The following is a 14939-nucleotide window of genomic DNA, read 5'->3' on the forward strand; positions in this document are numbered from 1 at the left end:
GGTCAAATTCAACCCAGTCAATTACCATCCCATCAGTCTACTCTCAATTATCTTTAAATTGATGGAAGGGGGAGAGGGTGGGGAGGGTGTGTGAGGGGCGGAGAAGGCTGAGGGGGACATTGAGCTGTGGGAGGGGAGAGCTATGGAGGGGTAAAAAGGGGAGTAGGGAGACAGTACAGGAAGGCGGGACCATGAGAGGGAAAACAGGACAGGAAAAGGGAAACAGGAGAATTCTCCACAAAAACAAGTCAGATGAGAATCACATTTTTAATTTGAGTAAAGGAAATGGGAAATATTTATTGGATACTTTGTAATTAAAAATTCCACTGCATAGAACTCAGCCTTTATAGAAAATACATTCAACAGAACTAGTCATCCCAGTGTATACAGCTATGTATCTGAGCAGCTTAGCATTATATTCATTCGAGGCTGAAGCATTTGGATTAATTTGTTACTTTGATTTATTCCAAAACAAAATCTTGAGTCACAGTTTGGGAGCAGACAAATACTGGAAGTATAGCTTTGATCATAGGGTGTATCTCAGATGACCCCCACTCTCTCACTCATTATTCTGCATCATCAGGGAGACTATGGAGAAACCAATTGTTTCTGCCAACTGCAGCTCGTGGTAGCTCTGCTCTCCTTTCCAAAGAACATCTCTACCAACTCCAGCTCCCTAATGTGCCCAAGGCAACTGACATCAGAGCGAGAGAGAGGAGACTGGGAGAGACTCCTTCATGTGACTTGTTACTCATCCAAAATATTCCTCTGTTCAGTGAAGTCACTGACAGTTAATCAGGAAAATAAACCACAAGAAATGCAAAGGTGAAAGGCGTTGGGGGAAGGGGTGGAGGGGAAAGTAAGGATATAGACCAATGGCTCATTCCATGGGGGGAGTTGCAGTCATGCCTGTTCTGTTCCAGTTGTGCTGTTAGTTTTGATTTCCATAAGACAGTGCACCCAGAATGTGAAGGGCACCAAGACAGAGGGTGAGGATCAGCACCTGTGGACGATCCTGCATGAGTCCGGGGGCACCGCAGGTGGGCAGGTTACCTTAAAAAAACAACAAAAAGATGACGTGAGAAAACATGACCTTGTATTTGCAAAAATACTATTGGTTCCGCAAAATGACAACCACACACTGAAATGTACATATCCAACCACACACTATATGTACATATCCAACGACATAGACTGACAGAACACTACAGTAGTGGAGGCCATTTGGCCCATCAACTTTTTCAAAGGATCCCTCACACTTCACTCACCTTTCTGTCCGTCAAGTATTTATCCAATTCCATTTGAAAAGCCAAAACGGAATTTGTTTTCACCACTAAACTTTAACCATTGAGTGCTTTAAAAAGATTGCCCTCATTTTGTCAGCACTGCTTTTACTGATGAGTTGACTGTGCAGTGAGGCCGTATGGGCTCCTCAACAGCTGGTACTTCCAAAAGAATCTTAAACAGAAACCTCAGTGCAAGGTGAGTTTATGTTTGACTTCTTCAGTCAACTTTAAAGAGCCTGCAGCTCAGGTTTCAAAATAAAAACAGGAAGTGGTTAATAGGCTGTTGCTTCATTGTCACACAATTTACAGTTGCACAGATCCACCCCTCTCGATTTCCTGTGTTTGAGACTGAAGATCATTTAAAAAAACTCAAATGTAAGTCACAAAGTAAATCTCTCTCTACATGGGCCACACACTCTCAGGACAGCTGTCGCATGGGGCTAGGCAGAGGAGTAAAGCTCCTTTTACACTGCAACCATTAAACACTCCCAGACCCAGTCCAGCTCGCAAAAACAAATAGGAGGATGAGGCCATTCAGCCCCAAGTTTGCTCTATTACTTGTTTGGATCATGGCTGATCTGCCTCATGCCTGAACTCACCTTTTGTGAAGCTCTGGGCCCTCAATCCCTTGATATTTCAGAAACCTAGTTCTCCACAACATCCCCCCTCCTCCCCCCCCCAAAATACTTTGTGATTTTGCCCTCACAATTTTCTGGAAATTGAGAACTTCAGACAGTCACTACCTTCTGGAAGAAGCAATTCCTTTGGATCTTCATTTTGAACAAATGTATCTTTATTTTGTAATTATGCATCCTAGTCAGAAATATGCCCACTGGTGGAAACATCTCAACATCTCCCCTGCAAAACCCCCTCAAAATCTTGTATATTTCAATACGATAACCCTTTATTCTGCTAAACTGTAATGAATAGAGGCCGAGCCTGTTTAGCTGTTATTAATAAGGCAACACTTTCATCCAGGATTAACTGAGTGAATCTCTGAACTGCCCCCAATACCAGTCCATCCTTTCTTAAATACAGGGACTAAAGCTTTCCTCAGTATTCCAGGTGCAACCTCACCAACATCCTGTACATTTAGATCAAGACTTCCTCATCCATGAATCACAAGAAATTAGCATCTAAGTTCAGTGGGTCATAGGGAAGGCAAATGTAGTGGTATTGGGAATGGAAAAAAAAGATATTGTTAAATCTGTACAAGGCCCTAATCAGAGCCCGGCTGGAACACCGAACCGTATTGGTTCCCTTCGAATAGCGGTGTTGCAGGCACTCCAGAGAAGGGTCACTCGGCTGATACTGGGAATGAAGGGACTGTCTTAAGAGGAGAGCTGGAGAAGCTTGGACCTGTATACATTGGAATATAGAAGAATGAGAAGTGACCTTCTTGAAACACGCAAGATATTTAAGGGATTTGACAGGGTGGATGTGAACAGGCAGTTTCCCCTTGCGAAGGAGTCCTGGACCAGGGGCCACTATGTCAGAATGAGGGGTTGACCATTTAAGGCAGAGATGAGGAGGAACTTCTGCTCTGAGAGGGTTGTAAATTTGTGGAGTTTTTAACCACAGAGGGCTGTCAGAGATAGGTAATTAAATATATTCAAGGCTGAGAGAGGCAGATTTTTAATCAAGCAGAGAATCAAGGGTCAAGGGGAAAAGGCAGGTTCTGCCATGATCACACTCACTGAACATCAGAGTGCACTTGGTGAACTTAATGACCTCCTTCTGCTGTTACGAGATATGGTGTTAAACACCAACCACTTAGTGATAAAGGCCACACTTACACTTACCTTCTTGATTACTTGTTGCGCCTCCATACTAACTCTGCGTTTCCAGATCACTTAGTGTTGTACTTGCGTAATTTCTCCACTTAAAGAATAGTCTGCATTTTGATTCTTCACACTTTCCTACATTAAACTGTATTTGTTAAGTTGTTGCCCACTCTGTTAACTTCCCCATGCCTTGTATTCTCATCCCTCTACACTGTCCCCATCAAAGACTCCAGGATAGGGACAGTATGGGTACGGAGACACAGTAAAGCTCTTTCTTCTCTTAAAATGAAAGTAAGTGTCCCCCCACCCTAAGCTCTGTCTACACTGTTCCCATTGAACACTCCCAAGTATAGGGATGGCACAGGGTAAAATAAATGAAGAGGTTAAGCAATTGTTTTCATATCTATCACTTATAATAAATGCAACATTTGACATGACTACACCAATAAAGACATTGCGTATGAATCCTCAGGCCACAACTATTTACGGTCTGTGTTCATGTCATGGATATGGGGATAAAACGTACTGTAGCCAAACTTGCAGATGGCACTAAAATAGGTGGGAAAGTAACTTCCAATGAAGAAATAAAAAATTTATAAATGGATATGGATCGGTTAGGTGAACTGGCCAAAATGTGGCCCCCTTGAACTTTAACGTGGATCCATTTTGATCAGGGGAATAAAGAGGCAACTTATTATTGAAATTGAGAGAAATGTCAGAGTGCTTTGGTGTAGAGAGATCTGGGTTTCCTCATGGATGAATCACAGAAAACTAGTTGCAGGTGCATCCAGTATTAAGGAAGGAAAATGGAATCTTTGGAATTTATTGATGAAGGAATCAAGTATAAAAGGCGGGAAGTGTTAATGCAACGATACAAAGCATGAGTGAGGCTGCACCTGGAAATGCTGTGGACAGTGTTGGTCTCCTTGAGGTGGGATGTAGTTGCATTAAAGGTGGTTCACAGGACGTTCACTAGATTGATTCTAGAGATGAGGGGATTGTCTCATGATGAGAGATTGAGAAATTTATGCTGATACTCTCTGGAGTTGAGAAGAATGACCAGAGACCACACTGAAGTACATAAGATGCTAAAGGGGATTGACAAAGTTGACATGGAAAGGACGTTTCCTCTTGTGTGGCAATCCAAAATGAGAGATCATATCGTAGGATCCAGGGTGGGAGACTCAAACCAAGATGTGGAGAAATTACTCCTCTGAAAGGATGATGAATCGGTGGCAGTCACTCCCTCAGAGTGTGGTGGATGCTGGGACATAGAGTAAATTTAAGGAAGAGGTAGACTGCGTTTGAATTAGGAATGGGTTAAAGGGTTATGGAGAGTGGGCAGGAAAGTGGAGTTGAGGCTGGAATAAGATCAGCTATGATTGTATCAAATGGCAGAGGGGCTGAATGGCCTCCTCCTACTCGTAATTGTTACGGCTCCTCATGCTGACAATTCCTCATGTGCTGAAGATGATGTTCTTACCGTGCTTAACTGTAGTGGTTTTATTGGTGTCCTTCACTGTTCCAGTCTCAGATTGAAGATGGCATGTGTATGCACCGTCATCAGCATTACTGAATCCTGTCAGTGTGAGCCGCAGGGAACTATCTACAAAGTTTGCTTGTGCACGATTCTTGAAAGAGGCATCGATCTGATTGGAGTGGATTGTGCTTGCAACCACACGTGTGTTTTTTCCATTGTTGAGATTCCACTCATACTTGATGGTGCCACTGACAGTCGTCTTGTAGGTGCAATCAATACGCAAGTCATTGGTTTTATTGATACACGCATACATGTTTGTGATTTCTAGGCCGTCTGTCATGGAAAGCACTGAAAAAATAAGAATAAAGTGACCACTCGTGTTAGTAATTTAATGATGCAACTCAAATACTGTAACCTGCATGGTGTAGGGACATCATAGAGCTATTAGGGACAGGGTTCCAGTATATTCTCCCAGTGACAGGGAATGAACAATGATGTAGATGCATGCCGCAGTCAGGTGGACACTTACAAATGGTGACATTTCCATCTCTCTGGTGTCCTTCTCATCTGAAGTGGGAGAGGATGTGGATTTTGAAGATGCTGTTGAAGCAGAGAGTTGCTGCAGTGCACTTTGAAGATGGCATTCCCTGCCCGTTGATGCTGAAGAGACGGAGTGTTTAAGGTGGCAAATGGGATGAACATATGTAGTGCCAATCAAACGGGTTGCTTTGTCCTGGATGGTGGAGAGCTCCTGGAGTGTTACTGGGGCTGCACCCATCCAGGTAAGTGGGGAGTATTCCATCACACTCCTGACTTGTGGCTTGTAGATGGACAGGATCTGGGGAGTCGGGGGCAGGGGGTGGGGGAGTTATTGCTGCAGGATTCCCAGCTTCTGTATCCATATGGCAAGGCAAACTCAATTTATGGTTAATGGTAACCCCCAGGATGTCGATTGTGGGAGATTTCAGAATGATAATGCTATTAAAATGTTGAAAGGTGATGGTTATACTCTCTCTGGTTGAAGATGGTCATTACCTAATACTTGGATAGTTACATGTGATGGTATCAAAGTATCATCACAACTTCCCAGCACAATGACCGAGTATGGTACATATACGGTCCAACAATTGTTTACTCTGCTGTGATCAAACGTTATTGAATAAGACACTGACAGCAGAGGCACTGGCCATACTTACTGCTCCAAATTATTTACCTTTCTAAAGTTAGGTCTTGTATGTTGGACTGAGTTAACAGAAGAGAAAGATTTGTTTTTAATTTCAATGATTAGAGTAAAGCCTTGCAGTGCAGATATTTGTAAGTAGATTCACTAAGTTTTCTAATTTAACCCACACCAGCATCTGTATCAGAGTGGAGAGCACAAACTCCGACTGTGCCAAGGGGTGTGTGTGTATGTCTGTGTCTGTGTGTGTGGACGAGAGAGAGAGAAGCAGGGGGTGGGTGCTCCTACCTGCCAGGACTGAGACTATCAGCAGCTGCTTCATCTTCAACAAAGGTCAATCCACAAGCCAATCCCAGAACCTGTGAAACACACAAAACTCTGTCAAAGACAATGGATACCAGTCTCTCAGCTACTTCCAACTTCCCACAGCAGCTCCTGAAAGAGACAACTTTAAAGCTCCCCATGGGGTAAGCACAATGAGGGGAATCCAGTCACACCAAACTCTTCCAAATGTTTCCATGAAATCCCTGACCAGTTCTTCCACAGTTTGACCTCTCAGTGAGACTCATGGGTTAAAAACCTTCAGCACATTAACTACTGGGTTTCAGTGTAATACCGAGGGAGTGCCGCACTATTGGAGAGTCAGTGCTGAGGGAGTGCCGCACTGTCGGAGGGTCAGTGCCGAGGGAGTGCCGCACTGTCGGAGGGTCAGTGCCGAGGGAGTGCCGCACTGTCGGAGGGTCAGTGCCGAGGGACCGCCGCACTGTCGGAGGGTCAGTGCCGAGGGAGCGCCGCACCGTCGGAGGGTCAGTGCCGAGGGAGCGCCGCACCGTCGGAGGGTCAGTGCCGAGGGAGCGCCGCACCGTCGGAGGGTCAGTGCCGAGGGAGCGCCGCACCGTCGGAGGGTCAGTGCCGAGGGAGCGCCGCACCGTCGGAGGGTCAGTGCCGAGGGAGCGCCGCACCGTCGGAGGGTCAGTGCCGAGGGAGCGCCGCACCGTCGGAGGGTCAGTGCCGAGGGAGCGCCGCACCGTCGGAGGGTCAGTGCCGAGGGAGCGCCGCACCGTCGGAGGGTCAGTGCCGAGGGAGCGCCGCACTGTCGGAGGGTCAGTGCCGAGGGAGCACCGCACTGACGAATGAGAAACTATACCAATGCCACATCTTCCCTCTTAAATGGATGCAGATATACTTGCAGTAATTTAAAAAGAAAGGGGAATTCTTTGTTGGGTCCAATTTTAGTATCTCATTATTGTTTTGAGGAATTTGTTTTGGCCAATTTGCTTTTGGCATAAATCACTTTCGAACATCTGGAGATATATAAGGCACTTGGTGAGTTGGCTGCTACAACCCTCCGGGATGATCAGATCCCCACCCTCTGGCTGAAGACATATCTCCTCATCTCAGTCCCTTCTCCCTGAAGCATTATCCTTGGGTCCTAGTGTCTCCTAGTGTCCATGTCCACTCTATCCAGATCTCTCCGTATTCCTGGAGAACTGAATTATCTATTGCCACTGGAAGAGACTAGGATCAGAGGCACAGCCTCATTCTCCTGACCACGGTACATAACCTCATTGTGGATTCCATCTGCTCACTCTCCCAGCCTGCCCACATCCTCTTCAGCCTCCCCACTTCTTCAACCTTCCACCCATCTTTGTGTCACCTGCAAATTTAGCAACAATGCCCTCAGTTCCTTCATCCAGATTGTTAATGTATAATGTGATTAGTTGTGCTTCCACCTCTGGAACTCCACTAGTCACTGGCTGCCATCCTGAATAAGGCCCCTGTGTCCCCACTCTTTTACTTTCTGCCAGTCAGCTAATCCCCTATCCATGCCCCTAACACCAAGTGTTCTTACCTTATTCAGTAGCCTCCTTTAGAGCACCTTATCAAAGACCTTCTGGAAATCAAAATAACTCATACCCTCTACCTCTCCTTTGTCTAACTTGCTTGTTACCTCCTCAAAGAAGTCTAACAGATTTGTCAGGCAGATCTCTCCTTGACAAACCATGTTTCAGCCCTGCTTTACCGTGCACTTCCAATACTCCACAATCTCATCCACAATAATCGACACTAAAATCATATCAACAACTGAGGACAGGCTAACCAGCCTGTAGTTGCCTGTCTTCTGCCTCCCTTCTTTCTTAAACAGGGTATTACATTCACCATTTTCCAATCCTCAGGGCTGCTACCTGAGACTAGTGATGCCTGAAAAATCACTACAATGCCTCCACTATCTCCTCCAGGTCTCGGGGGCATAGTCCATCTGGTGTGAGTGAGTTCAGCTTCACCATCAGACCTTTCAGCTTTCCCAGCTCCTGCTCCCTAGGTGATGGCCACTGCACTCACTTCTACCCCGACTCTGATGAAGTTCTTGCATGTTGCTGGTGTTTTTCACTATGAAAAGTGACAAAGTACCTATTCAGTTCCTCTCCCATTTTTTTTGTTCCTTGTTACTATTTCATCAGCCTCAATTTCCAACAATCCAATCTCCAGTATTGCTTTTTTAAAAATATAACTAAAAACCTCTTGCAATTTTCTTTTATATTATTAGCTAGCTTACCCTCATATTTCATCTTCTCTCCCTCTTATCGCTTCTTAAGTTTGCTCTGCTGGTTTTTTAAAGGTTTCCCAATCCTCTGGCTTCCCACTAATCTTCACCACATTGCTTTTGATGTTATCCTATCCCCGACTTCTCTTGGTCACCCATGGGTTGCCTCATCATCCCTTTAGTGTGCTTCTTATTCCTTGGGATGTATTTCTGCTGTGTCTCTTCAATAACCCCCAGAAATTCCTGCTATTGTGAGGCTTCCCTTCCAATCAACTCTGGCCAGCTCCTCCCTCATGTCTTTGCAGTTACCTTTACTCAATTGTAATAGCATTACATCTGATTCAAGCTTCTCTCTCAAACTGCAGGGTGAATTTATCATATTATGGTTAATCCTCTGGGGATGCAGATGTGGAGGGAGGTCGAATTCCTTCCCTTTCAGCTCCCGAATCCAGTTTGCATGTCACCAAATCCAGAATTGCCTGTTCCCTATGGGACCCTACCACAAGCTGCTCCAAAAGAATCATTTTGTACACATTCCATAAATTAATTTTTTTGGTATCTACTAGCAACCTGATTTTCGCAGTCCATGTGCATATCGAAGATCCCTATGATTATTGTTTTTTTCTCATTTATCCATTTGTGGGATGTAAGCATTACTGGCTGGGCCAGCATTTATTATCTGTCTCTAGTTGCCCTTGAGTGGTGAGGGTGAGCTGCCTTCTTGACCCGCTGCAGTCCACCTGTTGTGCATACACACACAATGCTCTTAGAGAGAGGATTCCAGGATTTTGACCCAGAGACAGAGAAGGAACGGTGATATATTTCCAAGTCAGGGTGGTGAGTGGCTTGGAGGGGAACTTGCAGGCGGTGGTGTTTCCACGTACCTGCTGCCCTTGTCCTTCTCGATGGAAGGGGTTGTGGATTTGGAAGGTGCTGTCTGAGGATCTTTGGTGAATTTCTGCAGTGCACCTTGTAGATAGTACACACTGCTACTATTGAATATTGGTGGAGGGAATGATGTTTGTGGATGAGGTGCCAATTAAGCAGGCTGCTTTGTCCTGGATGGTTCCAAGAGTGTTGGTGGAACTGCACCCATCCAGGTAAGTGGGGAGTATTCCATCACAGTCCTGAGTAGTGCCTTGTAGATGATGGACAGCATTTGGGGAGTCAGAAGGTGAATTAGTTGCTGCTGTATTCCTAGCATCTGACCTGCTCTTGTAGCTGCTGTGTTATGAGGTGAGTGCAGTTGAGTTTCTGGTCGAAGCTAACCCCCAGGATGTTGATAGTGGGGGAACTCAGTGATGGTAATGCCATTGAATGCCATGGGGTGGTGATTAGATTGTCTCTTATTGATGATGGTCATAGCCTGGCATTATTGTGGCATGAATGTTGCTTACCACCTGTCAGCCCAAGTCTGGACATTGTGCAGATCTTATTGTATTTGCACATGGACTGTAATGAGGAGTTGCGAATGGTGCTGAACATTGTGCAATCATCAGCAAACATCCCCATTTCTGACCTTATGATCGAGGGAAAGTCATTGATGAAGGTGGTTAGGCCTAGGACACTACCTGAGGAACTCCTACAGAAATATCCTGAAGCTGAGATAACTGACCTCCCACAATACAACTGTCTTCCTATGTGTCAGGTATGACTCCAACCAGCAGAGAGTTTGGCCCCAGTAGCAAATTGATTTCAGGTTTGCCATTGTAATAGCACCTATCTTATACACTTTCTATCTGCTGATTAATTTTCTTCCTCACATCATAACCAATGCTGGGAGGCCTTTCAGCAGTGGGTTTTTTTTTTGTCTTTGTGGTTCCTCAACTATACCCACACGATTTGTTGCCTTCTGACTCTATCACTTCCTGCTATTAATGTGGTTTCATTTCTTCCTAACAAGGCAATCCCACTCAGTTTACATAAAAACAACCTTTACTTGGACAGCTCTAATCCTGTCCCTCTGAACAAGTGCAGAAAACTATCTTCTATTTCTGTGACCTACCAAATTAAAATCAAACCTTAAACACTGGATTTTAAACATGTGACATCTTTCTGACTATACCAGCATGCACGGAAACGGTACACTCCAACTGCAGCCAAACACAAGTGCAGGGATATAACAGTGTACAATATCCACACGATTGTGTGGGAAATAAAGAAGATTCCATCACTAAAAGTAAGCACTTTGATTATTTGCAAATTTTAACATAAAACATATTGGACTCACAAACATTACATTTGCTCGTTGCACCATGCTTAGAAATCAACATGTAATTAAACTTCAACAGAATTGCAAATCTAAACTGCCCATCGCTTGCAGTTCAGTTTTCTTCAAGACCTGACTGGAGTGATGTGGCACCACCCAAATGATCTTTTCAAAACAGACCTGACTTGGTGAGTGGGACATCGTCAGTTTCCCTCCCCTGTCAGAAATGAATTCCCAGACAAAATTTGCTTGAACTATTCACAGTTATCATCAGGTTTATTAATTAAATATTTACACTGATTGAACCTTGTGCCCGTCTGTGTGACATAAATAGGTCAAATGACACAGAATTAGAAATTATTCTAATTTTTGACAATGTTATTAACCTCTATGGTAGTCACAACATTTTGCAGAATCAGAACTACATAGCAAGTTTCCGAAGGTACAGTTATTCTAGATGATAAATTTTGATTCAGTTCAAAATTATTTAAAGTAAAGAACAGGAATCATGGAGAAAATGGAATATTAATACATTTTGAAAGAAGAGCTGTTTAATTTACCAGTAGGACTGACGTTGCCGGTTTGATCCGGTCAGTATTTATTACCCCATCCCTAATCCCTCGAGAAGGCGCTGGTGAGCTGCCTTCCTGACCTGCTACAATGCATATTACCCACAACAGACACCATTGTGTCACTTTACAATCTGTTGCCAAGAATGTGAATCAGTAAAGATTCAGGGATGTTCAGATGTTACCATCAAAAGGAAATTTTTAAATAAAGGACTGTCAAAGGAAAACAACTGAGACATGGCGAGAAACAAACACAGAAGTTGTGGGAAAAGCTCAGCAAGTCTGTGGAGAGAAATCAGAGTTAATATTTCCCAGAGGAAGGTCACTGGACCCAAAATGTTAATTGTGACTTTTCTCTGCACAGATGCTGCCAGACCTGCTGAGCTTTTCCAGCAATTTCTGTTTGTGTTTCTGATTTACAGCATCCGCAGTTCTTTCAGTTTCATTGAGACACAAGGAGAGTCCAAATAGACAAGGGACAAGCCCGGAATGGTTATAGGCTTTTGGTTTTGGCGTTGTCAAATAAAATCACTTGGAATGAGGAAGAGGTTAACTCCTTCACTGCCCCACAGTAGGCCCTTCAGCCCATCAAGTGCTCTCTGCCTTTAACCTGATCAAACATGACCATGACTTTTCCTACACTATCCCCATATCCCTTTACGTGATCGATTCCTGAACATCAGGCCCTACTTTCAACGTACTCAATAACTCAGCTCCCACAGCCCAGAGAGAATTCTAAAGATTCCCAATTCGGAGAAAATTCCCATTTCCCTCTCTTGTGGTTTCTCCCTTATTTTGAAATAGTGCCCCCTTGATTCACACTCCCCAACCCTACCCCCACTTTCCCCACCCGCCCTCTCCCCACCTCCCTACCCACACTCTTCCCACCCCCCCACCCACACTCTCCCCGCCCACACTCTTCCCACTCCCCACCCACACTCTTCCCACTCCCCACCCACACTCTTCCCACTCCCCACCCACACTCTCCCCGCCTACACTCTCCCCACCCCCCCACCCACACTCTCCCCACCCCCCCACCCACACTCTCCCCGTCCACATTCTTCCCAACCCCCACCCACACTCTCCCCACTTCCCCGCTCACCTTCTCCCCACCCTCCCCATCCTTCCCATCCCCACCCCACGCCCCTACACCCCCACCCCAACCTCTCTCCAGCTCCCCACCCCACCCTCTCTCCAACCCCTGCCCACCCTCTCCCCACCCTACCCTCTCTCCACCCCCTTTCCACCCCCTGCCCACCCTCTCTCCACCGCCCCACCCCCACACTTTGTGAAACGCTCCGATGGTAAAACCTTAAACTTTTGTATTTCCTTTATCATTATTCCAAATTCAGAGACTTTGCTCAGGTATAGGTGGGGTGGATGGTAATTGTCTTTTCTCTAATAGAGGGGATTTCATGACAAGGGGGTAGAATTTTAAGATGAGAGAGAGATTTAACAAAGACATTTACAAATGTTTGACGCAGAGGGTGGATCCCGAGTCGAATAAACCGCCCGAGGAAGTGGTGGGTGTGAGGGGCGTGAGAGCGTTTAAAAGCTGTTTGGGTGTGACCATGGAAAGGCAAGGTTTGGGAAGGTTATGGTCAGGAGCAGGCACTGGTTTAATTTAGGATTAGTTTGGCCATGGGCTGGTTGGACCGAAAGGGGGTGGGGGCAGTGTCTCTGCCCGGGACTGAGGGGCTCCTCTGCAGAGATCCCCCCGAACAGCCCTCAGAGCAGACCCGATTCTGTCTCCGCAGATATGTCCTGCTGAGTTTCTCCAGCACTCACTCTCCCCTCCCTCTGTCAGCTCACCTCATCATTCCGTTGTCCCCACAATTTCTCTGTTTTCACTCCAATCATCCCCTTATCCCCCTCCCTCTCCCCCTTATCCTCCTCCCCATCCCCCCCTCTCCCCCCATCCCCCATGCCCGGTCTCACCTTGCCCCTGTCAGCTGTGCCCAGTGTACCGCTGCCTTCCCCTGGAGCTGCAGTGAGGACGGTGTGTGTACACACTGCGGCAGACACACATCAGCTGACCCAGCCAAACCCGCCCCTCCAGCCCACACTCACAGTCTTCCCACCCTCCCCCTCCCGCTCGGCCCTCCCACTGGCTGCTATCCCTCCCCCAGCCGGACACTTTCCCCAATTCCATACAGTCCTGCTCCTCTGTCACTGTCTGTCCCCCGGGAATAACGGGTGGGGGAAGGGCTTCCGAGGGCGGGGGGACAGGTTCCCCCACCCCCTTTCCCTGCTGCCTTTCTGGGTGTCACTGACACAAATAATCAGGGTCTAGAGGAAAGCCAGTGATGACACGCCCTTGACCGGGATTAAGTTTGTCCACAGAAGGTGCCCTGAGCTGTTTTCTTTCAGATCTGCCTTTACCAGCTGGAAGGTGGCAGGAGTCTGTCCCAGAACCCATGTCAGAGCTCCCTGACTCCCCATTACTGACTGATTCCTGGCCAGGAGAAAGGGAGAACTGCAGATGCTGGAGTTCGGAGTGGAGAGTGTGGTGCTGGAAAAGCCCAGCCGGTCAGGCAGCATCCGAGGAGCAGGGTTAGGAATGAGAAGGATGGATGCTCCTCGGATGCTGCCTGACCAGCTGGGCTTTTCCAGTACCACACTCTTGAGATTCCTCCCCCCCAACTCAATTCCTCACTAAACTTCCTGGAAATGGAAGCACATGCTCAGCCCAGAATCTCCTATTGGGAAAGATTATGACTGATTTTCTTTGGATCATTCGGGAGGTGGAGGGGGTAATAGAGAGGAGTTACAGAGCGGTAGCTACATTTCAGGTACAAGAAAAGGGTAAATGGGTTACCATCAGGGGACAGAAAGGGAACTGGCAGGCAGGGTCAGCATCCCCTGTGGCTGTTCCCCTCAACCGCAAGAATACCGTTTTGGATACGATTGTGGGGGGATGACTTACCGGGGTAAACCATGTGGTACAGGTCTCTGGCACAAAGTCTAACCCTGTTGCTCAGAAGGGAAGGGTGAATAGGAGCAGAGCATTAGTCATTGGGGACTCCATAGTTAGGGGGATTGGTAGGAGGTTCTGTGGGAATGGGAGAGACTCACAGTTGGTGTGTTGCCTCCCAGGTGCCAAGGTCCGTGATGTCTCTGATCGTGTTTTTAGGATCCTTGAGGGGGAGGGGGAGCAGCCCCAAGTCGTGGTCCACATAGGCACCAACAACATAGGTAGGAAGAGAGATGGGGATTTAAGGCAGAAATTCAGGGAGCCAGGGTGGAAGCTTAGAGATAGAACAAACCGAGTTGTAATCTCTGGTTTGTTGCCTGTGCCACGTGTTAGCGAGGCGAGGAATAGGGAGAGAGAGGAGTTGAACACGTGGCTACAGGGATGGTGCAGGAGGAAGGGTTTTGGATTCCTGGATGACTGGGGCTCTTTCTGGGGTAGGTGGGACCTCTACAAACAGGATGGTCTTCACCTGAACCAGAGGGGAACCAATATCCTGGGGGAGGGGAGGGGGGAGGGGGACATTTGCTAATGCTCTTTGGGTGGGTTTACACTAACTCAGCAGGGGAATGGGAACCTCAATTGAAGTTTGAGTAAACGTGAAGTTGAGCGTAGTGAAGTCGGAACTAAGGTTTCAAGATCGCAAGAGGGCACTGGCAAACAAGAGGTTGGTTTATTCCTGATGAAGGGCTTATGCTCGAAACGTCGAATTCTCTATTCCTGAGATGCTGCCTGGCCTGCTGTGCTTTGACCAGCAACACATTTGCAGCTGTGATCTCCAGCATCTGCAGACCTCACTTTTTACTGCAGGGAGGAAGTGGTTGAGCGAGAGAACTGTTGTTTATTAAAGAAACTGAATTTCTTGTCAAGAGAAAGAAGGCGACTTATATTAGGTTGAGATGTGAAGGTTCAGTT

General features: G+C 46.5%; 1 protein-coding gene across 1 annotated transcript; it reads right to left on the bottom strand.

Moving 5' to 3' along the window:
• Positions 1 to 443: 443 nt before the first annotated feature.
• Positions 444 to 13075, bottom strand: LOC132829607 (thy-1 membrane glycoprotein-like). The gene is made up of 4 exons (XM_060846885.1): positions 12992 to 13075; positions 6019 to 6089; positions 4554 to 4898; positions 444 to 1053 (listed from the first exon to the last, which is right to left on the bottom strand). The coding sequence occupies exons 2-4, from the start codon at positions 6050 to 6052 to the stop codon at positions 932 to 934; spliced, it is 501 nt and encodes a 166-aa protein (XP_060702868.1). The 5' UTR covers positions 6053 to 6089; positions 12992 to 13075; the 3' UTR covers positions 444 to 931.
• Positions 13076 to 14939: the final 1864 nt, after the last annotated feature.

The sequence above is a fragment of the Hemiscyllium ocellatum genome, chromosome 29 (genome assembly GCF_020745735.1).
Source record: "Hemiscyllium ocellatum isolate sHemOce1 chromosome 29, sHemOce1.pat.X.cur, whole genome shotgun sequence".
Lineage (NCBI taxonomy): Eukaryota > Metazoa > Chordata > Chondrichthyes > Orectolobiformes > Hemiscylliidae > Hemiscyllium > Hemiscyllium ocellatum.

Excerpts from the sequence above, each read along its gene's own strand:
- LOC132829607 (XM_060846885.1), bottom strand. The coding sequence starts at position 6,052 with ATGAAGCAGCTGCTGATAGTCTCAGTCCTGGCAG. Across the intron at positions 4,899-6,018 it reads GATAGTCTCAGTCCTGGCAG|TGCTTTCCATGACAGACGGC; the intron begins GTAGGAGCACCC and ends TTATTTTTTCAG. Across the intron at positions 1,054-4,553 it reads AACCACTACAGTTAAGCACG|GTAACCTGCCCACCTGCGGT; the intron begins GTAAGAACATCA and ends TGTTTTTTTAAG.